General features: G+C 43.2%; 1 protein-coding gene across 1 annotated transcript in view; it reads right to left on the bottom strand.

Moving 5' to 3' along the window:
- The window catches only part of cacna2d1a (calcium channel, voltage-dependent, alpha 2/delta subunit 1a), a 153,158-nt gene that overhangs the window by 119,203 nt on the left and 6,114 nt on the right, over positions 1–27,841 (bottom strand). Inside the window, exons 2-3 of the mRNA XM_084050508.1 lie at positions 6,509–6,590; positions 3,391–3,507 (exon numbers count right to left, since the gene is read on the bottom strand). Of these exons, the coding sequence (XP_083906634.1) occupies positions 3,391–3,507; positions 6,509–6,590 (199 nt within the window). The remainder of the gene's footprint in view (positions 1–3,390; positions 3,508–6,508; positions 6,591–27,841) is intronic.

Genomic DNA, 27,841 nt, shown 5'->3' with positions numbered 1-27,841 from the left:
CTACTTTGAATTTTTTTTTGCAACAAAGTACAAAATAGGGCTTAAGTTGTTTAATCAGACTAATCAATTTAAATTGATTATTCGAATTTCTTCAATTCACTGATATGTAAAGAAATAAAAGGTAAGGAGATAAGTATAAGCAAATAATCGAGAGCTGTCTGTTTATGTGTGTGAGAGTCTTGATTGGAGAACATAGACTGCGTCATATTTTATATGACGTATACTGTACCATTCTAGCTCGTCTCATCTCGTCTAACCTTTCGGACAAAGATAACAAATAAGGAACGTTCCTACTGCAACTATAGTCACCAAGGTGACAGCATGCTTCCAGCCTATTTGTTTCGGTTGGTAGTACGTGTCGTGTTTGTCTACATACGTGCGCAAGCGAGTGTGTGTGTGTGTGTGAGTGTGTGACAGTGAGATCTCATGACCAGCGTGAAACCGGGAGGCTGAATTGGGCTGACAGGATGACCAGATGTCGGGACGGACGGACGGAAAATCCAAGATGGCTCCTGATTAAGTTAATGACAGTAGCCATCATTCTGATAGGATTGTGTCCATTGGCACGTATAAAGACACACAAGCACGCGCACACACACACGCCAGAGGAGACAAGCTGTCTTCTTTGAAGCAACACGCTTCTGCTGATCCCCAGAGTAGCAAATCTGTGTCATAAAGTATGCTACACTCCATCCATACATACATAGTAGCTACCATTTAGGGTAATAATAAAACAATTTATAAAACAATCAATTCAATATAATTTTGGCATGTAATTATAGGCTAAAGGCTTAAAAACTAAAAAAAAAAACTAAAAAAAGGAACAAATCGTTAAAATAGATGATCGGCTACTTTAACTACGTTTTCACGATACTGTTTTGCGATGAAGTATAAAATAGGGCTTAATATAAGTGGTTAATTGATTTGTTTATATAAAACTAAATATATTTTAAATATACACACGATTTGATTATTTGATTTATCAAAAAAGTTATCCATAGAATAATGGATAGTTGCAGCTCCAGTACCATTGAATGGGGTACATCCATACACACATGGATACAGTGTACATTAGGTATACTATTGATTGTGGTACATCCAAATATGCGTACATGCGGGTACTTGTATTACTATACAAATGTCCCAGCAAGGAAGTCAAATTTGAGAGAGAGAAATTGGTGTTTTATGATTACAGTAGCCTGGTTCCAGACGAATCTGCCATTGCAAAAACAAATTGCCCTTGCACACAGAGATTCCAGACTAATATCTACGCAGTGATATTAGTCTGGCCATGCCAGGCTATGATTACAGTACAATTAGGAAAAGACTCATGTTGGGGTTAGGATTAGGCATTTAGGGGTTAGGGTTAGCTAGAGTTATAGCGATTTGTACTTTGTTGCGTGCCAGTGTCGCGTATCCAAATGAACCAATATACAGATCTATAGATATGTAGATCGGCTATTTTCGGTTGCTCGACACCGGCACGCAAATGAGTATAACTCAGGCTTTAGCGTTAAAAATGGCCAAATGTGCATGTCCTCACAAGTATATTAATACAGGTGTGTGTGTGTGCATGCATGTGTGTGTGTGTGTGTGTGTGTGTGTGTGTGTGTGTGTGTGTGTGTGTGTGTGTGTGTGTGTGTGTGTGTGTGTGTGTGTGTGTGTGTGTGTGTGTGTGTGTGTGCACGCGTGTGTGTGCGTGTGTGTGTGTGTGTGTGTGCACACGTGTGCGTGTGCGCGTGTGTGCAAGTGTGAGAGCAAATCAGAGAGCCAGTTGGACGGTCTAAGAGGTTGGGGTCCCGCTGTGTGAGAGGGAGGAGAGTGGTGGCTAATATCCTAATGGACGTGAGGTCTGAAGGAGTCCCTACTCCCACCCAATAGGAAAAGTGTGGCGAGGGCATCATGAGCTCACCATGCCTGTTACCATCCTCTCACAAACTGAGCTGTTTATCTCTGGTCTCTCTCCCTCTGTCTGTCTTACGTCTAAATAATGTTCGGTCGTACCACGGTGTCGTGCGCCAAAAACAGACCCGAAAATAGTCACCTTTTGTTCATTCAGGACTAAAAGGTACTGATAATCAGGTACTGATAATCAGGTACTGATAATCAGGCACTGATAATATTCACAGTTTGTACTAGTAATAGTCAAGACTATTTATTTCCATTAACTTTTTTTTTTTTTTTAAACATCTTGGAACCGAAATGGGAAATTAGGACCAAAATCGATAAGCAGAATCGGAATCAAAACGGTCGCTCAAATGCTAACTATACCCATCCATACACATAAAAACACATTACGCGATTCACTTCTCTTACATGTTCTCTTCATGCCACAAACAAACTACAAAGATCCAGGAAAAAACATCCGATGAGATGGTCGAGGGAGCAAAGTAAAGGAGAGCGCTTGGACGGTAAGTCAGGCCAGCGTTATCGTTGCTGCAATCATTCTGCTTCCAAATAGCATCTGTAGGGCCGCAATCTCTCCTCCCATATACTTCCATTAAGGCCCAATGTTTCACAGTGGGCTAAATGGACCTAGCTTCTATTCGTGGTCCCTTAGCTCTATTGATTGCAATGAGCTTGTTCAATTCCACCTCATTACTCACAAGACCACAGAGAGGTCACCGCCACGCTAACAGACGCCAACTTCATCTTCAGCTTCTAGAATGCAGTAATATATATATTTATATATATATATATATATATATATATATATATTTGCGCTTTAGTATAAAATCTGTGCATACCCACGCTTCGTGAACGAGGCCCATTGTGAAAACACAACCTTGCAGATCCAAGGTTGTGTTGTTGTGAACTGTAAACAGGGAAAAGTTTCATCAAGCCTGGGAACACAGTGTGCTCTCTGGTTACTCATGTCTTCAATAGCAAATGTTATATTTGTTCTATTTACACAAAGGACTAGTGAAATAGAACAGGCCCAGTACAAGAGCAGCAGAGTACACGACAGCTGTCTCAGGAAATAATTTAAAAAAAAATGAGTCACCAGCGAAAGAACACAATTACAGCAAATTATACATTACAACTAAAATATGTCACTTTGACTTGTAGCAACCTGGACTGAAGGCTTAGAAACAAAACATCCAGCTGGAGCGTCATGTCTACTTGTATTGGATCACATTGTGGCCTGAAGCAATTACTCGAGAATCTCAATCTAGAGATTATTTCTGTGAGTTCCCATTGTCTCTGGGTAGGTGTCCATCTAACACAGGGCCCCCTGTTTTAAAATACTTTGTGTGTGCTAGTGCCCTCCAAAATTATTGAATCTATTGAATTTATAACAATCCCAGATTCATATATTGAATATTGAAGCGGGACTAAACTGTTAATAATACTATTAAAAGGGTTTGCCGTCTTGTGAAATGTACTCACCTTGAGGGCCTTGGAACGGGTGTCCAGTAGTTTCTCGATTTTCCCTGCAGCCGACCCCACCAACTCTCTGGCGTTGTTGGTTTTCACGGTGAAGTGATTCTTGTGTTTGTGATAGATCTGAGGCCAATCACAAGAGAAGAGCAAGAGTCAACGGTCAATGTAACAGGATATTTCGGGAAGACCTGCTATAGGTTATACGGTTAGGTGATGGAAAGTAACTAAGTACATTTACTCAATTACTGTACTTAAGAACAATTTTGAGGGAATTTTGTACTCTTTGTTCGTAATATGTCCATAATACAGTTTACACTTCCACTACATCTCAGACTTTGACATTGCCAACCAGTAGATGTCATACCCGACACCAGGGTCTAAATTCCCCTATAGAAGAGGGAGACCAAATCCAACCACTGTATATTGTATTAACATACTCAGATTGGATCAAATAATATTGTAGCTTTAACTGGAAGTATTTATTTCTCTTGAGGTAGAAAACCTTCCACTAAATGAATCATACAATTGTATTATTGGGTCTTGGCTGACACAAAAACACAATAAAGGAAGGAATACTACCATGGCCAGTGATAAAAATGACCATGTCAGGTTACATAACACAGACTATTTCTCTGTTCTGTGGAATATGGTCCACAGGTCCAGCAAAAAAACAAAACAAAAAAAGAAACATAAATGCCAAACAGCCAATTATTTTGCTGCCTGAAGGGCTTTCACTGTACGACAGCGCGTGTGCACGAGCGTGCGTGAATTGTCTCTTTCAACCCTCAGGCTTCAAATACATTTTTGTCGTTTGGCTCTAGAGAGTAACTAATAAAAAAAGGGGGGAACGCCCTTGAATTATCCAGGCAAGAGTTTTGTGAATAAGGAGCCATTTTGCTGTTTAATCCTGTCCAGCACGACTCCTCCACTACACTTTATGCATGTACTGTACTTGTACAATGTGCGCTAGGGTTGGGATCCTTTAGGACAGGGGTCTTCAACGTTTTCAGACCAAGGACCCCCTAGCTGAGAGAGAGATGAAGCAGGGACCCCCTACTCTATGTTGTATACAATTGTGTTTCAGATTAAAGTTGTTTTTTTACTTACTTTACTTTTTCCCTCTACACCTCTTTGCCAAAAATAGCAGATCTACAAGATCTCAACGCCTCGCAGTGCGAGGCGTTGAGAGCTTGATCTGCTATTTTCGGCTAATGCTTGATCTGCTATTTTCGGCTAATGTTCCCCTCAGAAAAGGAAGTTTAGGGTTCAAGCGGTTAATGTAAAAAAACGAAATCCTATCACACAAAGATTTGGCGGACCCCCTATAGTAGCTCTAAGGACCTCCTTAGGGGTCCCGGACCCCCTGTTGAAGACCCCTGCTTTAGGATTTTAACGATTCCGGTTCCTTAATAATAATAATAATAATAATACATTTTATTTGTATTGCACTTTTCATTCACAGGGAATCCCATAGTGCCAGTAACTGTAACTCTGAGAGGGTAGAAATGGAACCAAATGGACCCATAAGGGTCCATTTGGTTCCATTTGTACCCTCTCAGAGTTATGGTGGTCCTAGAAATTCAAAAGTTGGAGAACCACCAGCATTGTAATTGTAATAGCAGACATTAAGTCCACACATGCCAGCTCTGACAGCGTGATAAAAACTGTTCCGGAAACGCTTCCAAATGCGATGGAACCGATTCCGGCTCCTCAATGTTGGATCCGGTTCCAGATCTCAACCCTAGTTTGTGCTCTCTCTTTTTTCACAAACAATTTGAAACGAAATGCATCCTTTATTTGGTAATTCAGGATGGTATGACGGACTGGATTCAAATTAAGCTATACTCCCATGACTCTTATATAATAAGTGTGTCACATCAGATAAAGACAGCGGGTTGTAATGTAATTTAATGATCTCTGGAATCTCTGAAAGCATTGTATCAGCCAATGTGTATCAGCCATGTATCTAAATGACTCCTTCCTGACTCCTTCCTTCAATGTCAGCTGTAGGTCTGTGTGCATGTGTGTGTGCGCGTGCGTGTGTGCGTGTGCGCGTGTGAGAGACTGTACGCATGTGTGTGAGTGCGTGTGTGTGTGTGTGTGTGTGTGTGTGTGTGTGTGTGTGTGTGTGTGTGTGTGTGTGTGTGTGTGTGTGTGTGTGTGTGTGTGTGTGTGTGTGTGTGTGTGTGTGTGTGTGTGTGTGTGTGTGTGTGTGTGTACTCAAATAGTATAGTATATTGTCACTGTCGGGTGGAAACCTTATCCGTATATATATGGAGCCAAAAGGTTTCCAGCCCGACAGTGACGATAATATCGTCCACACACATTATTAATATGGGTATCTGTACAGTATATTATACTGTACAGAAGTTACAGTACAGTGTAGATTTGACACTGATGGCCTTTGAATGTTTGTGTACAGCGGTCAGGCGTAATAGGACACTGTTCTGTAATGTTAATAAAAGGCTACTACTGTATGTATGGAGTGTTTATGTGTTGTGACAGCTGAGGGAGTCAGGGACATTAATGAGACAGTGTGAGGGACATATTGCTGATATGTGCAGCCAATAGGACATCCGGATTTGTGTGTAATGGTGGAAATGGAACTACGAGTCTAATCGTGCACAAGGCAGTGGCTGTATTTGCACGATTGTGTGTGGCTACAAGTGTGTGATTATGTGACCTGTGTCTTGTCTACAGCAGTGGTTCCCAAACTGGGGGTCCAGTATTATTCCCCAGATGATTAACTTAATGTGCGTATACAGGGTATCTATCTGCACATTTCTAAAGTTACAATTTAGGGACCTTTAAGACCTTTTCAATACCAAATTGTCCAAATTGTACAATAGTACGTAAGAAAGAGGAAAACATTGTGAAAATAGCCGATCTACAAGCTCACTGCACGTTGGGAGTTTGTATTTCGGCTATTTTCACAATAGTCACCTGTGGAACCGAGTTAAACTAAATGTAATGCCTACAATTCCAAGTGCTTGTCAGGATGGGGGGTCCCCAGTTCAAATATAATTATTGGGGGGGTGGGAGGGGGTTGTGCACTATTTATGCACGTGCGCATGTATAAGTGTGCATGTGTGTGTGGCGTGCACGTGATGTGCGTCAACCTTACTTGTACTAGGCTCTCCATGCCGCTCGCCGTGTCCGTCAACGAGATCAGTTCCCTCTGCATCTGATCCACCCACTCCTTCACCCTGACGACAAGAACAAACAGGCAATCATCATCACCACTTCCAATTCCCAAATACCCCCTCCTCCTCAGATGAAACTCTCCCTTGTCCGGTCTGATCAAATACCTGGGAGTTGTTACCCATGCTGTTTCGACATCTTCAATAGGCTCTACGCACAGCAGCCATGTTGGAAAGAAATTGGGCTCCTTCCTTGCTTCTTTCACAGGTGTTACCAATGACACTAATTAAGGCTCTGTTCCATTCATGGCCAAACAGAGTCAGGGTGCTGATATTGTGCATGCTGGCTCACTGGAATCACTCTGCTACACCAGTGGGTTCAGGGACCACCGTGGTTCCAAATGGCCCTTTACCCATGCGGGTCCATTTGGACCCTTGCGGGTCCATTTGGTTCAATTTGTAAACTCTCAAGTTTATAATTTCAGGGTCCCTGAAATTATAAAGTTTGAGAACCACTGTGCTACACTAAATGGAACAGAACCTTCATTAAAAATATTGGTAAGACCCAATTTATTATTACTATTATTATTTTTATTTTTTAATAATAATAGTATATTCAGTACGCAAATTCAATACCCTAAAAGATTATATGATTTAACCACTTTCAACCTGTTGTCCCTATTTTGGGCACGTCAGTATAGGCAAACATTTTACATTTACCGGTAGTCATTCATTCAATCATTCATTCATTTACAGTATTTCGTTTTTTCACCCAAAAAAAGAAGCACAATAGGTGATCTACAAGCTCACAACTCGATGTGGTTGGACATGTTGTGAGCTACTGAGCTTGTTGTGAGCCTATCTTTGAACATCTTTCCAGCTATGATGACATGCCCAGAACAGGGTGCCAGGTTGAAAGTGGTAAAAAAAATCAGGACTCAATAACTGCATATTGTCAATACCGATCAAAAAAGGCACAAAAACTGGACCTAGTACATTGTATGCATATTACCTAGAGCGGATGTGAATTCATGAATCTGAACGACAAGCTATCTTTAAGGTGACTCTCCACCAAACAGACTACTTCAGACTACATCAGACTGCAGCAGACTGCAACTGGTAGTCTGTTGGCAAAAGTTGGCATTTAGTTCAGCACAAGCAGTCGGCCGACGGCACATTGTTTTGCGCATGCGTTAAGGATGACATAACTCTCCACCCCAGGGGGCGGCAGTAGTTTGCAGTGGTGGTCTGCAACAGTCTGCCAGTGTTGCCAGGTCTGCCTATTATAAGCGACTTTGGGCTTGTTTTCCTGTAAGTCGCTTGTACATATTCATAACTTTGGGGGTTGCTTTTTTTTGGGCTTGTTTCTAAAGTGCAGTTGCTTATTTGGGCTTGCGTTCAAGATTATTTTTGAAGATAGCTGATGTAATAATAGGGCTCAAGTGGTGAAACTAGTCGCTTCTTTTGCGCTCGTTTTCATAGACCTGGACGCCTGTTTCACTCACAGAATCTGGCAACACTGGAGCCAGTTCGTACTGCAGCTCGGACTAAACCTTTACCCCCCTCTCTCCCCCTTCTTCACTACCCCCCGGCTATCGACGGCTGTACCGGTCGGCCCAAAGACCAAACCTGCTCGGTTGGTTATCAACGGTAATCTGCGAGTCTCGACAACAGGTTGTCGGCAGGAGACGCTTTCCAACACCGAGTCGGCCCAATATCTGTGCGGTGGAGAGCTGCCTTTAGACAGACACAATCTGTGAGTGAATCTATTTGAATAATGGAATGTGGGGGAGGCAGTAAAGGGCGGGGGGGGGGGGGTACTACAAACAAGCAGGTGGTCTTTGTTGTGTTGATGGGAACAGCTGTCTCTCTCAAGTCACAACTGACCCACCCCCCCACCACCACCCCAACTTCTAATGATGTTAGACATACTGTATATCAATAAAAATATCCACACAAATGTCATAAATATAACACACCAAACGTGGAACGTGTTTTTTGTACAGTAAGTGTGTGTATGTGTTTGCATGTCCAAATAGTAGCTGGTGGCAGAGTGTGTGTGTGTGTGTGTGTGTGTGTGTGTGTGTGTGTGTGTGTGTGTGTGTGTGTGTGTGTGTGTGTGTGTGTGTGTGTGTGTGTGTGTGTGTGTGTGTGTGGATACATGTGTGAACACAGAAATGCAAACAGTGACTTCCACAGTGTCTAAACATAGGCTTTTTAAGGACACTTTTTTGATATAGGAACAGCTGACATAGTGGAGGAGGTGTGTCTGTGCCTGTGTGTGCGAGTGTGGGAGTGTGTGTGCGACGTACGTGCGTCCATATGTCACATCCATCCATAATCAACACTGTCAAAACATACCAATCTCATTACTCCGCAAGTGAGATGTGATACCGCCACCCACACCCGGAGGGCAGTATACAAGTTCCTGGTATCTCATCTTCTCATCCCAACATATGTGCTGTATGCACATACGGTACATCCGTGGTTTTTGCACGGGTGAGTGCACACACACACACATACAGGCATCTCTACTGTACAGACATTTCAAGACTTCCCCTGAAAACACATGTTGACATATTAACAGTAACCCCGCACCCTGAGTGGCGCTTTAAAGTGACAGCTGATGAAAAATACATGAGTCACAATCCATAAAGAAAATTAGCCTTTGGCCCCTTGTGACGTGAACGAGGCCCTTCCCCCTCCCAGACCGATGTCAGCCCCTTGACACGCGAACCCTGCCTGTGTTGTCTTATTTAAAAAACACTGTGTAATGCGAGCAGGTCTAATGTACCTCCAACTGTAAATGTGTTGCGTAGCAGCCACGTATAAAATGTGCCCGTTTTGAGAGACAGCTGCCTGGGGCAGGGAACAGATATGGAGTGGGCATGCTGTCAGCTAATTTCTGTTTCTCAACCTCTGTCTCACACACACGAGCACACGCACACGCACGCACGCACACACACACACACACACACACACTATCTATAAATATACTTGTGAGGGCATCAACATTTCAAGACGGCAATTTTATAAACTCAGTTTTGATGCATTTTTTATATTTATATAACCCTAACCCTAAAGCCGGAGTTATATCTGTTGCGGGCCAGTAATGCGCACAGAAAATACCTGATTTAAAAGCTCACGTGTCACTCTGAAACGCGTTGTGAGCTTGAAGATCTGATATTTTCAATGTGCAATGCTAGCACACAAATAGGTATGAATAGGGCATAACGCCAGTCCTCCTAACCTGTAAAATTAAACAAAATCCCTAATTCTAACACTATTGTCCTCACAATGTTTATTTCTAAAATACATTTGTCCCTCACAAGTATAGTAATACAAGCACACACACGCACGCACGCACGCACACACACACACACACACACACACACACACACACACACACACACACACACACACACACACACACACACACACACACACACACACACACACACACACACACACACACACACACACACACAGGTCGTAATAAGACATCAGCTGCTGGCTCACCTCCAAGTTGCACTAGACTGGTTCTGTTGCAGAATGTTAGCTAATATGTGGGTTGAATGACTGCATGGAACTAACAGCATGGGGTCAAGTTAGGGTCCATTGACTGTGTGTGTCTGCATGTGTGTATTGTGTTTTTCATGCATGGGTTATGCCAAAGGGTCTACTTGGCCTCAGACAAGAGGGGTGGAGGGTTACAACAGGTGTTAAATGGGAAAACGTGTTGTGTTTGTGTGCATTTGTGCGTGTACTTGTACTGTGCGTCCATCCACGTGTGTTCCATCACAAAAGGGTTGACGTTTACTAATGGACCGTTGATTTCCATCACAAGATATTTATTTCGGCCAGAGCGATGTATCGGTTTGGCCGACATATAGTGGGGGACCAGTTTAGAAAGGTATGAGTAGGAAATAATAGTGAAAGGAAATCTCAGTCTGTGAGCTTGAGGGGTAAAATAATCCCTAAAGGAAACGTCCACTTCCACAAACAAACAACTTTCTTTTTTTATCAGAGAAAATTAAATTCAACGATCAAACCAGTAATGCAACAGAGAGAAGTACCGGTAGGTGTCCTGATATGAGCGGAGAGAGTGTGTGAGGACAGGAAGTAAAGAAAGAGGTTAAACAAGGAAAAGCTCATCAACAACCGAAGCCGCTTGGCGAGGGGTGGAAACTTGGAGCAAGATATGGAAAAATAAGACGGGATCATTATTATCCCTTCCCCCTTCTCTCTCTGTCTCTCTTTCTCTCTCTCTCTCCGTGGGGAAATTAAGAGAGGGGGACCAAAAGGAGGAAGCCCCCACAATGTCTGGTGAACGTCGGCTCCAGTAGCTTCAGTCTCCAGGGCTGAAATGAGTGAAACCATGTGAAACCCAGCCAAGTGTGAGACCTGCTGGCACAAGCCTCTCTCTCTCTCCCTCTTTCTCTCTCTCTCTCTCCTTAATATCACACACTGAACAAACAGACTTTTTTTTTTACAACAGTTCATTAAGGGGTCAAGCATGAAGTGCTTAGTCCCTCCTATTGTGTCCGTCAGTGGTGGAAAGTAACTAAGTACATTTACTCAAGTATTGTACTTCATTTTGAGGTACTTTTATTTAACTTGAGTGTTTCCATTTTTTGATACTTTATACTTCTACTCCACACGACATGTCAGAGGGAATTATGGTGCTTTTTTAATCCACTACAATTATACAAACTTTAGTTACAATAGTTACAGTAGCTTGAAGATTTTGATTATTATAAAACATTATTGAACACAGGACATGATGTCTCTAACATCATGTGCTGTGAGAACCTCTCAACACATCGATATTATGTGCTGTGAGCTTGAACTTTTTTTTTAAGAATTTCTTTTGGGCTTTTATGCCTTTATTTGGACAGGACAGTAGGCTGACAGGAAATGGGGAGAGAGATGGGGGGGAGACATACAGTAAAGGTCGTCAGGAACGGGAGTCGAACCCGCGACACGCTGTCATGCTGTATTACCAGCTTATGTGGTATGCGCCCGGACCGCTAGGCCAGCGGATGCCACCACTGCCCTAAAAGGTGACTCTCCACCAAACAGACTACAACAGATTACAACAGACTGCAACATTTAGTTCAACACAAGCAGTAGGTCGATGCGCACATTGTTGTGCTAATGCCTTCACTGGCCTGCAAGATCTTGCCAGTGTTGCCAGGTCTGCTTATTATAAGCGACCTTGGGCTTGTTTTCCTGTTTTCCTCTCTCCCTGTTTCCTGTCTAACTTCACTTCACTATCAATTAATGCATAAAAAGCTCCACAAAAAAAAAAAAAAAAAAAAAATGGCTTGTAAATATTCATAGTTGCAGGTTGCTTTTTTGGGGCTTATTTCTGAAGTCTAGTTGCTTATTTGGGCTTGCTTTCAATATTCTTTTTGAAAATAGCTGATATAATAGGGCTCAAGTGGTGAAACTGGTCGCTTCTTTTGGACTTGTTTTCATAGACCTGGTCGCTTGTTTCACTCACGGAATCTGGCAACACCTTTTCACTCGCACCAAAACAAAACACACATACCATTTTTAGCACTAGTATAGTCGGCATCGACAGGTCGATAGAGGTCCCGACCCGACGGAGTGACGCTATCCGACCACAATTTGTCGGCAGCAGAGGCTTTCCAACGCCTCCCAACGCTGAGTCGACCCGAAATCGGCGCCGGAGAGCTGCCTAAACATGTAGTTTTGTTGTTAGTAGGAATATACATAGAAGCACCCGGGAGGAATTGGACTAAGACAGTGGAGGAGCCAAACAGAGTTCCTGTTAAACTTTCTGCACCAAAAATTAGGTGTTGCCCCCAGAGGCACCACCTTTTGTTTTACCGAATGGGTTCCCAGATTGACTTTACCCTATCGCCTATTTCCGAAAAAGTTTTATTTTGTTTTTAATAATTGAGTAATTATAGTGCGATACTGTAATATTTTTATGTACTTCTTCCCCTACTGCTGTTAGTTTTATTCTTCTGCCATTTTTCACAGTTTGGGCATAACCACCCAGTTGCCTTTTCTTTACAAAACTATGCAGAATGGTATGAGGGTAATGTCAACAATAGGCTTATCAGCAGACATAAGCTCTACCATTGTTTGCCCATGAGAACAAAATGGTGGCGCTAGACAGCTCATTTCCGGTTTAAGCCTATGCCGAGTTTCAGCCTCTATCACACCCTCCATCTCTGTAATGGCTGAAAGAGAAGCTGGCAATGTCAGGCCAGCTGTCGTGTGTGTGTGTGTGTGTGTGTGTGTGTGTGTGTGTGTGTGTGTGTGTGTGTGTGTGTGTGTGTGTGTGTGTGTGTGTGTGTGTGTAACCAGAGCACTCAGCACTGGGCCTTTCTGAGGACAGCGGGGGGTTGCCCAGGTCAGGGGTCATCAGGACAGGTGCAGCTCTTTTACAAGAACTCTTAACATAATGAAAAAGAGCATGCCCTAGTGTGTTGCCCTAGTGTGTTGCACTGTGTGTGTGTGTGTGTGTGTGCGTGTGTGTGTGTGTGTGTGTGTGTGTGTGTGTGTGTGTGTGTGTGTGTGTGTGTGTGTGTGTGTGTGTGTGTGTGTGTGTGTGTGTGTGTGTGTGTGTGTGTGTGTGTGTGTGTCTACAGTGTTTGTCCACAATGTAATTAAGACAGTGTTAGACTCTTGTGATGTATAATCAATTGGGTCAATATTAGAGCCCAACCGATGCCAGATTTTGGGGTCCAATGCCTATCCTGATTTAGGAGAGTCCTAGATCAGTGGTTCTCAACCTTTTCAGGCCACAACCCCGCAAAATAATCGTATGTGAACTGGGGACCCCCCGAAATTATGTAATATTTGACAATTTGGCCAAACTGGTATTAAAAAGGTTTTAAGGAAATGTCAACTTATGTAAGCACACAAATAACTTTTTGATAGATAAAAAGTATTTTAAGAACAAGCATCAAGTAAACAACAACAAAGTACACATATCTAACCACTCAAGCCCTATTCAAAAATAGATCTACAAGCTCAAAACGCGTCACGTCGTGATCCATTGTGAGCTTGTAGATCTGCTATCACAAAATAATGGTTCAATATCGTGACACATCGGCTGGAATAATCGCTGATACTAATTTTGTCAAAAAAGTCAAAATAACGGACGATATATTGGCCGAACAGATAGGAAAACAAACAGTCCAAGACTGGTCGAGTGGTTGTTTCCTAGTGGGGCTGGACATGGTGAGGTGGATAAGACCCCTGAATAGAGCATGTGATTCACAGTGAGTGCATCTCATCTCTGGCTTCTGACTTCTGAATGCACCGCATCCCCCCGACCTGTGTTGCCAGATTTTGCTAGAGAAATAAGCAACCGTACACTTTAGAAACAAGCCCCCGAAAAAAACACACCCTACAACTACCAATATTTACAAGCAACTTGACAGAAAAACAAGCCCAACATGGCAACCCTGCCCCCGACTGAACGCTCTCCTCTCCAATCCCACTGTTTACTCATCCCCCGACTGAACAGAGCAAGAAACCATGAATGTTCTGCTATCCTATCCCACTGTTTCAACACTGTGAAAACTCACAGCTTCCAATAGCCCCCCTCTTTGTTGTTCTCAAGGTGGGAGAGGGTGGTGGTGTGTATAACCTGGGGGAGATGAACCTGGGAGAGAGCATCTCACTCTTTCTGACTCCTGACCTCACCGCATTGCCCAGACAGTTTTTTCTCCTTTCCCTTTCAATGGTGTGAAAACTCACAGCTTCTATCTGCCTGTTGGCTGTTGGGCAGCTGTTGATCACACACACACTGTTTTTTTTGTGTCAAATTCACACTTAACCATTCACACCAGGAGTTTTTTTATTATTATTATTAGAACAATTGTCAACATTTTGTCAAATGATTTCACAACGCGTCGCATCGCAACGCATTGCGAGCTGGTAGATCAGCTACTACAAAATACAAAATAGTCTCAACTCAATTATTTGTAATGATGTCATATCAGTTACAGGTTCAGTTCCCACTCTGACCTCAACGAAACAAACATGAATCAACATGAATCAACCACAACATTGTGGTTGATTCATGTTTCTATATTACTTTGACAAAGCATAATTTCTCAAGGCCTAAACTGTAAACAGTTTACAGGACAGCTGTTTTACTTACAAATTGATTTTCAGACTAACTCCGTATAAGACAGCTCCCAGAATGTGTTCATTGGCAGAATGAAAATATAGCCTACCTTTAAGCTGCTTTTACTAAGTCTTGTCACTACGTTCTCAGGTCTGGGACAGGTGCTTTCTGAACCCAGAATCAGAACTACACAGAAGCAGCGTTTCTATGTACCACATATCTGGAACAAAGTCCCAGAAAACTGCAGGTCCTCTACAACTCTGTTTTGTTTTTGTTTTTTAATCAAAGCAGAAGACCTTTCCATTTGCTGCTTTTATATCATTTATTTTGCACAGTAATTGTATAACTTTGCTGTTTTATTTTGATTTCTTATTCTTAAATGTATTCAAATGCCCTTCCTATTATATTACATTATAACATACTGTACATCACATAATACATTATAATGTGATTATTTTGTACTGTCTTTAATGATGTGTCTTAATGCCTAAAGGACTTTGAATTGCCTTGCCGTTGAAATGTACTATACAAATAAACCTGCCTTAATTGTCTTGTCTTGCCTTACTTTCTGACTCACTCGCTTCTCTGTACTTTGTGCTGTCAAGGAATCTGAACAGTAGAACAGACGGCTAACTCATAATAATTCATCTTCCTGCCCACGGCTTAACGCTTAACCACCCAATTGATTCACCTGCATCTCACACACAGGAGATTAGCAGTGATGATATAGATGAATGCCCTGTCAAATGTAATATTGTTATGCTGTAGAGACAGTAGACTTCCCTCAACTTCCGTGCTCATACGGCTCAGTCGCGCACCTTGCCAAGTACACCCACAACGTTGCCAGCTTAATAATAACCACTCAGTTTCTTTTCCTTTCCCCCTCCATTTCCATGAAGGGCTCAAATCTGACACCATCTCAACAACACCCACCCAGCCAGTCGATCGATTCCCAACGTGGCGGCGGGTGCTACATCATCCCGGCAGTCTCGACAGAACCGCCTGCCTCACGCTGGGCCGGCTGGCCCCAACGCCAGCGTGAGGGCTCGCCTGGGCGAGGAGCGAACCTGAGGGCTCGAGAACCAATCTCGGCGGGTTCCACTTCAGTGCACTCGTGCTTTGTAAACCGTGTTTTGACACTCGGAAGTGGGTCTTGCAGTCTCTGCAGCACAGCCACATTTGATCTCTTAATCCATTAAGACCGAGAACGCATCTGTGTAACAACGTAAACCATTATTTTATAATTTATCAAAAATAGCAGATATACAAGCTCAAAGCGCGCCGCGCTTTGAGCTTGTAGATCTGCTATTTTTGAAAAATCTTGAAGATTTGTGCAAATCTTTGAAAATGTATATTTTTTAAAGCAAATATTTACTCAATGGGGGCTCCTTGACATGAAAAAGTTTGAGAACCACTGATATTATAGCAACATAAGTGTTTCAGAAAACTGTTAGGATTAGCAGCTATTTTTGAATAGCCAAAGAAATCTTAAAATGACACAGATGCGTTCCCGGTCTTAATGGATTAATAACGTCAAAACCATCTCGGAGGAAGCCTCTGACAGCCCGCACGTCATCCTCCTCCTCCTCCTCCTCACCGGAATACTTTTTATAAGCCAATCGTTTTTATCGTGCCTCCGCTTGTCTGCGTAAACGTTTTGCAGCACCGCGAGAGACCGCTTCGAGCCTTCCGATGCTCCCGCTAATGGTAGTAATTTGTGTTTGTAATCTGTTCGTATAGCGAGACAGCTGAGGCCGAAAACACTGTTACTGGAAGCAGAGGAGAAAGATGGGGGAGATACGAGGATGATGGTTTGCCAGTAATTGAAGCGCCGGGAGGCCGGCCGCTAATAAGACCACTAACGGTGGAATGAGGCTTCTGGTTTTCTGCCTCTCCCATCCTCCCCTTCCTGTTTTTGTTTCTTAAGTAAACATAATCTCTTCAGCCTGTTTATGCTTCTTCTCTGCTCCTTAGCTCCTTCCTTCCTCTCTGCCCCCTCCCTCCCTCCCTCCCTCCCTCCTTCAACTCCTCTATTCCCTCCTTCCTTCCGCTCCTCTATTCCTTACTTTCCACTGTATGCCTCTTTCCTTAAACGTCTATGTTCCCTCCCTCCTTCCCTACTCTCCTCTCCTCCAGTGTTCCAATGTTTCCCAGCCTGGGATCCGGGCCAGGGGTCCTTAGGGGTCCTTAGGGGCACAAACAATCGCAGGGGGTCAAACATTTTAAATGTTGCACAACACCAGACTGCCTTTCATCCACTTCCAACCTGGCATCCCTGTTTTGGACATTATTGTATCATTATTGTAAAAAAATAGTCCAAAATCAAAACAAAATAGCAAAAGCTCACAATGTGACGCATCACGTCCCTCTAACCTCTGTTCTGTTCCTCCCTCTTTCCTCTCCTCTGTTCCCTCCCTCCTTCCTTCCTTCCTCTCCTCTGCTCCCTCCCTCTTCTTCTCTCCTCTGTCCCCTCCTTCCTTCCTCTCCTCTGTTCCCTCCTTCCTTCCTCTCCTCTGCTCCCTCCCTCTTTTCCTCTCCTCTGCTCTCTCCTTACTTCCTCTCTCCTTCCTCTTCTTGGAAGAGTTCATTGACACGATTGAACCAGTGATTTGCACATTGTACTGTGCGTGGTGAAATTCTCCGTGTTCATTTAACTCAGAGAGTTCATAAACCTAACCAAATGGACCGGCGAACGAGACCACAGAGACAAATAACGTCTCGATGCTATCCTCTCCTTTATTGAGGTCAATAAACACTGTAATTGCAGGCTTTGTGAATGTCCCGCAACCTCGTTATGGTTCCTCTGCAGGACATCATTGAGGTTTCTCCCTCTGTTCCATCATTTAGAGCATTTTAGCACGCTCTGCTGACTGGATGTGAAGGGTTGTTTAAAGTGAACACCCTTGGCAACAGCTGCACACTCCAGCAAGCACTCACGTTATATCGTGTTAGGAATGTGCAACAGCTGACTGGACGAAAGCTGGACGGGGTTTATTACGACGTGATGACGAGGCTGCTCTGATGGAACTCGCTATTCGAGGGGGAAACAGCCATATATGATGACTGCAATTTGGTATTAAAAGGGTCTTAAAGCGGGTGCTCGGGTGGCGCAGTGGTAAAGTCACTGCCCACCGCCACGGAGGTTGTGGGTTCGAATCCACTCCGGTGCAACCGGTTTTGTCGGGCGTCTACACAAATACAATTGGCCCGTGTTCGGGGGAGGGAAGGCGGACGGGGAGGGTGATATTGGTCATTGCATGTACTACTACGGGCTGGGGCGGCATCTGTCAGCGGGGAGTGTTGGGCGGGAGGAGTAGGACGAAGGCTCTACGTCCTCCTGGTGGGGGCTCCTCACTGGCAGGTGAGTCAGTAGGATACGACAGCAGTGACAACAAAGAAATGTGTGTGGGGAGGAATTAATTGGCATAACAACTTAATTGGGGAGAAAAAGGGGTAAAAAAAAGAATTGTCTACTCTAAATAAAAAATTGTAACTTTAGAAATGTGAGGTCGGTAATTACTTGAAACATGTCTTATTGGTATCGGACAGATGTCAAAATGACTCCCGATATATTGTGCCGATATGATCATAACGCATAATTATGTGCCAGTCATGTTGATGCACTGGTGTAACTACATAGGCTACCTATAACTATATGTATGTAAATATTGACCCATATTACTGTTGATACTCGGTACATAATATCTACTACAAACTACCATTCACTGGTGATATTTATGCCAATCTTTATACTTTATTTGCAAATGGTTCATACAACAATGCTAACCCAGTCAGTCCAAGTACAAACAGCCAGGTCAGTCTTTGGGCCTTTAGTCTATTTATATGCCATTTACATTGGTGATAGTTTACTGATACCTATGCCGCTAATTCCATCTACTGATGGCCTGTATACTAATTATGGACACCTGTCCAGCCCAAGCACAGAAGGCCAGGTCATCTTTTATACTGCCTTTTATATTGTTTGTTATACTATTGTAATTAGTGTTAATTAGCGTTGAATTGTTGTTGCTTTTTCTGTAAAGCACTTTGAGCTGCATTCATGTCATGAAAGGTGCTATATAAATAAAGTTTATTATTATTATTATTACCCTACTATACTTGTTCTTTTGGTAAATGGTGCATTTATATAGCGCTTTTATCCAAAGCGCTTTACATAGATTGTGCATTACATTCACCCATTCATACACCGATGGCGGAGGAAACCATGCAAGACACCAACCTGCTCATCGGGAGCAATTAGGGGTTCAGCGTCTTGCTCAAGGACACTTCGACACCAACTCTGGGGGAGCCCGGGATCGAACTGGAAACCTCACGCCTTCCATCCGGCCGCTCTACCGGCCACTCTACCCCTGAGCCACTGCCCCCCCTCTTTTACCTTACTTATCTTTGTTTCATCCTTACTGCTCTCAACTGAATTTCCCTTGGGCTCAATAAAGGTCTATCTATTGTATGTATCAATCAATCAATCAATCAATCAGTATATCTATAGATTCTATAGCTTCGAGAAACTGCCACACAAGCTGTGTCTCTCTCCTGCCATTGCACAAATGTGACCTCACACTGTGACTATAGATAGCAAGCCATCCCTCACCAACGCCTCTTTATGTCCAAGACAATATACGTTCTCCTGAGTCCTGACAGAGCACTGTATCACCTCTCCACACAGGTGTCAGCACACATTGAACCAATTAAAGTGGAATGATTGTCACACGACCACCGGTGTGTCTGTGAGCGGTCACTGTGGAGCAATGTCATTTTCACCTGCCGGAGAGATTCCAGAACACTAAACCAACAGCAGCAGATGAAACACACTAGAATCAAAAAGAACATGTATTGCCTAATATGATTAACCCATTAAGACCTGAGGCTGATTCTAAAAAACATTTTTTGAAAACAATACAAAAAGAAAATATATATATATAAAAATAAAAAATACTTTAAAATATTTTGTTCCAGGGACCCCCAGAAGCAAAGATTTGAGTTACAAATGTTCGCTTTAAAATATATACAAATATTTGCACACATTTTCAAGATTTAAAAAAAAATAGCAGATCTACAAGCTCATATCGCGGCACTCGGTGCCGCGATATGAGCTTGTATATCTGCTATTTTTTAATAGCCAAAGAAATCTAAAATGACACAGATGCGTTCCCTGTCTTAGTGGGTTAAAATGGCAACTTCGCTGATTTGAACCACATAAGCCCTGTGTCATCAAAAGTAGCAAGCTGATCTACAAGTACAAACACAATGGATCGCATCATGTCGATCAGTGGATCCGTTATTTTTGGAAAAAAATATATATTAGAGGGAAAAAAAACACCTAGAGAACAAGCACTCAAGAACCCACTGGGAACACAATTGGCCCGTGTTTGGGGGAGGGAAGCCGGGCAGAAAGGGTGATATTTGTCACTGCGAGTATTCCTACGGTGGTCAAATTTGGTATTGCAAGACTTCCGCATTTAAAGCGCCTGCTCTGTGACCAAAACCGTGTTGGTCAAATGTGGGGCCTTCCGTTCTCCAGTTTTTATCGATACTCTATGGGCGGAGTATTCGTGGGAGGAGTAGGACGAAGGCTCTCTACGCCCTCTCGGTGGGGGCTCCTCGCCTGCAGGTGAGTCAGTAAGATACAACAGCAGCGACTAGGCCTGTCACAATTGTTACATAATTGTCTAATCGCAATTATTTGAGATAGTCGCAATTATTTTTGCATAATCGCATAATGTTCACACATTTTCAAATACATAAAAAAGCAGTTATAGCAGATCTACAAGCTTACAAGCTCTACAAGCTTACAAGCTTCTTGTAGATCAGCTATTTCTGCTTTTTTACATGTATAAAATTATTAAATATGTCAATAATTTCTTTGTATATTTCAGTTATTTGTCATATCTGCCCTGTGCAATTTATGATTAAGAAGCCTAAAAGGCTTCATATGTTCCAATGTTCAATGGCCAAACACACAATTAAATCATTAATCGCAATTATTTGAGTGTCAATTAACACATCGGGTGCCGAACACGGTCTGAACCGTGAGTTTAGTCTTTTTGTTTTTTTTTCGTTTTTCTCCGCGCGGGCGGGGCTAGAGCAGCTCTGGGAGCACCCATTGTAATCCTGCGAAGGAAGTGCCAGATCACTCACCGGAAACAACATTTTTTTTCCCAACCGCTTCCTGTCTATTTCCTACTTTGAAACACCTATATCTCCGAATCTGTTTCCTGTGGGGAAAACCGGTCATGCGCGATGCGCGATCCCCCCCGTTGTAACTCGACAGGGAAATGTTATTGTTCCAGGCTGTAGCCAGGCTCATGGCACAACATGAATCGATGCTTTTTTTTGCGTGGATTTGCTTGTAACGCACGCGGAAGCTTTAAACAGCAAAGCGCAGTCAATGGGGAGAATGCTGGCACCCACGGTAAGTTGTTATGAAAAAATGCTGGCACCCGATGTGTTAAACGTCAACTTAAATGTGTAATGGTGACAGCTCTAGTGACAACACACAAATGTGTGTGGGGAGGAATGAGTTGGCATAACGACTAAAATTGGGGAGAAAAACAAAAGAAGAAAGTGCTAGGATTGAAAGCACCACAGGGTTTAATAACGGCTTGGCTTCCCTGTGGATCTCTGACGTCATGCTGATGAAGTCATGTTGATGATGTCAGACTTGTGGAGACTGGTGGATTCTGAAGCCTGATTCTGCATCCACAAAATAAGAGAAAGATATTCACATAACCCAATTAGACCTATACGTTGTTATACCTTTCAATCCGGAAGCCACCTCTGTGTCTCATTAATTCTTGCTATACAGCAACATCATTTTTGTCTCCGCCAGAGGTGGAGAGTATGTTTTCGTCTCCGTCCTTCCGTGTGTCCGCCAAGCTAACATTGGTCAAGCTTCACGTGACACGTGACAATATGTTGAAAGGGTGTGCTTTGATTGGCTAGCGAGACGCATGACGAAATAGAAACCTATATAAATAGGTGTGTCACTTCAAAAAATCATTTATATTTTTGAAGTGAGCTTCCATCAGCCAAGCTAACATTGGTCAAGTGACACGTGACAATATGTAATATAAATAGGTAAGACAGGATTAATCAGGAACAGTACTGGCGGAGACCTGTGCTCCGAGGAGCACATTCTCTAGTTTATTTCTTTTTTAGTACGAATTTGAACGTTTTCAGAAAACTTAGGTTAGGTTTTAGAAGGCGTTTTTAGAATCGGCCTCAGGTCTACAGCATTCACAATATGTGGAACATATACAGGGATTTATATCCTTGGCCATGGACTGCTTAACCCATTAAGACCCGAGGCGATTCTACAAATGCCTTCTAAATCAGTAGTTCTAAAACGTTCAGAAATAGGAGATGTACAAGCTCGCAGGCAGCACAGCACAAAGTAACGTATGCTACTGCTATTTTTTAATAGCCAACGCAAAACTCTAAAATGACAGATGCTTTCCCGACGGTTTTAATGGGTTTTAAAACCCCTCATACATTTCCAATAAGATAATAGAATACTTCTCATTTCATGTTATTGAGGGTGTTGTTCATACAGTATGTTGCCATGTGTGTGTTATTTCATTAATAACCCCTCTCCACTGCAGACCTACGTCTGAACCCTGAGTCACAACACTTTCACTGTCTTTATGTACTGTATGTGCACACATCACCCAACCACCCATCCATACGTCCCCATCTCTTCTGCCTCACAACACACACACACACACACACACACACACACACACACACACACACACACACACACACACACACACACACACACACACACACACACACACACACACACACACACACACACACACACACACACACACACACACACACACACACACACACACACACACACACACACACACACACACACACACAGTGAATGGGGGAACTAGCCCCCAGGCCTAAATGAAAAGTCCAATTAACCACATGAACCCTAGCATCCCTGTTCTGGGCATGTCATAATATAAGAACATTCAGTGGAAATAGGCGAACATTCTGCAAAAATAGCACGCTGGGGCCTAGAATAGAGCCCTCTGGGGGGACCCCATCAACAAAGTAGTTAAAGTATTGTTTAAGACGATGGTTACGTCAGTCTGGACTCCTAAGCAGTAAAATCCTCAGCGTTCATTTGAGAGTGTACAGTGAGTGAGTGAGTGAGTGAGTGACTGAGTGACTGAGTGACTGAACCAATTGGAACCAAATGGACCCTTATGGGTCTGATCTTTTTCACTTTTTTTGGTTTTAATTTCACATTCATTTGCATTTTATACAGTGGTGGAAAAAGTACTAAATTTTTTTACTAAAGTAAAAGTATCAATACTGCAATGTAGAAATACTCTGTTAAAAGTAAAAGTCCGGAATTCAAAATGTACTTGAGTAAAAGTACACACGTATTGGTATCAAAATGTACTTAAAGTACCAAAAGTAGAAGGTACTTATTATTATTATTAATTATGCAGAATGTCCCATTTCGCAAAGTTTTCAAATGTATAAAATTCATAATAATCTTTTGAAAATAGCAGATCTACAAGCTTGCTTGTAGATCTGCCAGCTCAAAACGCTTGTGGATCTGCCAGAATGTAGATCTGCCAGCTCAAAATGCATTTGCACAACAATGTGCACATTGGCCGACTGCTTCTGCTGAAATAAATGCCAACTTTTGCCAACAGACTACCAGTCTGTTGTCTGTTTGGTGGAGAGTCACAGCTGATTTTACAGCACACTCGTTAACTACACATCCCATCCCTTTTTTACACGAGGAAGCCTGTCCGACATGCAGATGTGCTTCCTGTGTTGGCCGGTGGCACTCGTCCAACCGACCACATGTTAGCTATTCTCTGAGGTTACCCAGGCAACGGTGCAATGGAAAATTCCTGGGAAGTTCCATGTGGCACAAAAATCATGGGGAAGTTAGTTGATACTGAGCTGGGATGCTCCTTCTGGCCGAGACACACACACACACACACACACACACACACACACACACACACACACACACACACACACACACACACACACACACACACACACACACACACACACACACACACACACACACACACACACACACACACACACACACAGGCTGAGGGAAATATCTCTTTTGCAAAAGGAAATAGATGAGGGGGACACTCCAACCAGACACTAAAGCAACACTCAGAGGCTGTACACTAAACTGTACACTGTAAGCCATTGGTTCTCAAAGTGGGGTCCGGGAACCACCAGGGGTCCTTGAGGGGGTCCCGAGCTAAATGTGTTAATATAGCATGACAATACTTTTAACCACTTTAACCTTTTATACTTTGGCTATTAAAAAATAGCAGATCTACAAGCTCATAGCGCGGCACCGAGTGCCGTGCTATGAGCTTGTAGATCTGCTATTTTTCGAAAAATCGTGAAAATGTGTGCAAATCTTTGAAAATATATATATATATTTTTTAAAGCCAACATTTGTAACTCAAATCTTTGCTTCTGGGGGTCCCTGGAACTTAATATTTTCAGATGGGGGTCCGTGGCCAAAAACATATCATTTTGGGGGTCCTTGACATGAAAAGGTTTGAGAACTACTGCACTAAACTGTAGTACACTGTAAACTAAAGGTCTGCAGACGTTCAGCATGGGGGGAGATTCATGAGTGACGGTGACACAGCTTTCATGCGGTGCTGCTGTGACATGCTAGTCAACCACCACCAACACCTAACCCACTGTCCTGTAGCCCAACCACAGTCTGACTCAGTCAGAAGAACGTACGCACGCCCCTCCACCCCTGAGAAGAGGCCAGCCTAAATATAGCCAGGGTTAAAAGAGGGGAGGAAGGGGACAGACATACAGGGGGGGGGGAGAGAGAGAGAGAGAGAGAGAGAGAGAGAGAGAGAGAGAGAGAGAGAGAGAGAGAGAGAGAGAGAAGGGGGCAAGAGAGAGTAAGAGGGAGGGAGAGAGAGAGAGAGAGAGAGAAGGGGGACAAGAGAGAGTAAGATAGAGAGAGAAGGGGGGCAATAGAGCGTAAGAGAGAGGGAGAGAGAGAGAGAAGGGGGGGGCAAGAGAGAGTAAGAAGGGAGAGAGAAGAAGAGGAAGAGGGAGACAGAGAGCAAATGTTGGAAAGACAGACTGGATAAATGAGTGAGTGGGGAGGGTCGGGAGAGAGACGTACATAGGAAGAGACAGCTCGGAGCGAGAGACAGCGAGCGAAACAGAAATAGAGAGAGATTAAGAGAGTGGGGGTGAGCGACAAGTAACGGTAGGATCTGGGATGACGACAGCCCAAGTGCGAGGTGAGGCCACGAGCGTTAGCCTCGGGCACGGACCCTGTGCCCTTGCATGCGTGCACTCGTAACAGATATAGCCCCCCCAGCTGTTCCGCGCAGACCGCCTCCTCAAATACACACTGCTAACGGCAGCTCCCTCGTGGCTGGGACGTGTCAATCACAGCCCAGGAAACCCTAGACCACTTTAAACCCTCCACACCAGCACCCACAGGCCCGACGCCCATGGCACGCTTCTCCTGTTCAACCCTCCACATGGCATCAATGTCATTACAGTAGATCTGGAGTTTAAATTTGGAATGGCATTATATAAGAAAATGCACCGTCTAAAGAAACATAATACAATTCCCAAAGATAATTTATGACTTGACCTTAACTTGGCCTCACTGTAAACCATTGGTTCTCAAACTTTTTCATGTCAAGGACCCCCAAATTGACACGTATTAGCCCGCGGACCCCCATTTCAAAAGGCATGCCAGGGACCCCCATAAGAGAAGATTTTGTACGGCTCTAGCAGTGATTCTCAACCATTTTAATTTCAAGGACCCCCAGTTTGACATGCATTAGGGCTACAGACCCCCATTTAATGGCATTTCTATCACTTGGACCGCAATTTATATTGTAAAATCTATGTCAATTTAACTCTGAGAGTGTACAAATGGAACCAAATGGACCCGTTAGGGTCCATTTGGTTCCATTTGTACACTCTCAGAGTTACAGACCCATAAGGGTCCATTTGGTTCCATTTGTACACTCTCAGAGTTACAGACCCATAAGGGTCCATTTGGTGCCTAATCTATCATTTAGCAGGGGACCCCCTGGAACTCCCTCAAGGACCCCTGGGGGTCCCCGGACCCCACTTTGAGAACCAATGCTGTAAACAAAGATGAGTCACACTACGTCAACTCCAAGGTGATTTTCTACAGATAATGGCCAAACGTATAAATGTCGTGGGTCGAAGATCAGAGCATGACCATTGAATAAGGCACATTGAAAAGTGCACACAGCAATTCTAAGGGGCTGTGTCCGCAGAAAGTGTTTTTTTGAGCCGCCACCGCCTTTCTGACGTGCATTTCTTCTATGCTGAAGACGCAGCGCTTCGAGCAGACAATGGTTAAAACTTTTTGAGAGGAGCGCCGCTCATCAGTGTCACATAATGATCCTCCTGGCTATGTCTAACAACCCTGTCATTTATGACCTGACTTTGATTCGTTACAATCATGAGAAGTTCATATTTCATATTTCAGCGTTTAACTCGTTTCCTATTGGCTTTTATTTGAACACATTTGTTTTAATAACAGCTTTGATGACAATGAACGTAAAACTGATAACCAGCTTGTGTCCACAGTAAAGAATACCCCAAATGGGCCAAATTAACGGTTTATCCCACTTACAGTACAAACAAACAGCTGAATGCACTGGGAAGGGAAGCAAATGACGAAACAATTTGGATTTGTGGAATAAACTTTCATACCTAATCTTATGTCATCATTGTCACTGACATACAATCATAAACACTGGGGCGTTCTCAGAGTTACTACAGGGGGACCGCCAAATCTTTGTGTGATAGGAATGTTTTTTTTTTCCACTCAACCACTTGAACACTACTGTAGCGTCGCTATTCTGAGGGGAACATTAGTTCTCAACGCCTCGCACTGCGAGGTATTGTGAACTTGTAGATCGGCTATTTTCGGCAAAGAGGTTTGGTGTAGAGGGGGGAAAAGAGCGGACCAAGTACAGGGCGAACGGTCAAGTTTACTACTAAGTATGAAGAGGTATTTAATGTCTGAAAATACAAATTAACATGATCAATCCAACATATTATAAGATAATGATAATGTGTAAACAAACTTACAAAAAACATGAATTCACATAACAGTGATGACAGTGCTGTCAAACAAGTCTATGAAGCTATCTCTGAAATCCATGAAAAAGTTGAATCTGACACACAATTTGTGGGGGTCCCTTCTTCATCTCTCTCTCTGCTAAGGGGTCCTTGGGCTGAAAAACATTGAATGAAGACCCCTCGTATAGACAATACTACTACACTTGTGCTATATACTGTAAATAGTGTGATATTGGCTCTGGTGTGCAGATCACATCCTCATGCCTTCGTACAGTACATGCTCCACACAGCATACCCACATTGCCAGCGCCAATCTCACGGTATAGCACTCCCTCTCGTGTATTATGGCTTAATTAATGTCCTCTTCCCTTTAGCTAAGACCCAGAAGAACTTCTCTCCAGTCCTTCTCCGTGTGTAGATGGAGTGCATCCTCCTCCTCACATTATGAACACAGATTGCCACAGACATGTCTGAGAGAAAAGCGCTTTAGCTGGTTGAGCATGAAATCTGGTTAGCCTTAACAAAATAAAGTAAGTGAGGCAAACAGAAAGGAGGGTGACAGGAACTCGAAAACTGTGCACATCAGAGAGAGAGACAGAGAGAGAGAGAGAGAGAGAGAGAGAGAGAGAGAGAGAGAGAGAGAGAGAGAGAGAGAGAGCTTGGAGCGTGTCTCTGTGACTAAGGCAAAAGCCAAAAACAAGCATATCAAGTGAGTAAATTTGGATCACAGGGTTTTAGCACAAGGAGTTGGCAAATGGTGACAGAGATTTCAACATCTCTCTTGGTTCCAGCTGTGTAGTCATCAATTAGATCAAGGAGTGAAATAGCTCACAAGGCTGATTAAAAAAAAAATTGACACATACTGTACATTAAGGTCAGGATAGTATATCTGTATATTGTAGTGCTCAACAAACTAATTCAATACGGAGAGTTTTACATATCTCTGCTGTCCGGCAGGAACCAGCTAACTCCAAAATGTTTTTCAGGAAATGAAAAAAAGTGGAGTTAGGAGGTTTTGTTCATCATTGATAAGAACAGCTTAATGGACCTCCAAGCTCAC

The sequence above is a fragment of the Gymnoscopelus microlampas genome, assembly GCF_963454915.1.
Source record: "Gymnoscopelus microlampas genome assembly, chromosome: 23".
NCBI classification, from domain to species: Eukaryota; Metazoa; Chordata; class Actinopteri; order Myctophiformes; family Myctophidae; genus Gymnoscopelus; species Gymnoscopelus microlampas.
The sequence above is the reverse complement of the archived record's forward strand: the minus strand, read 5'-3'. Positions and strand labels throughout refer to the sequence as shown.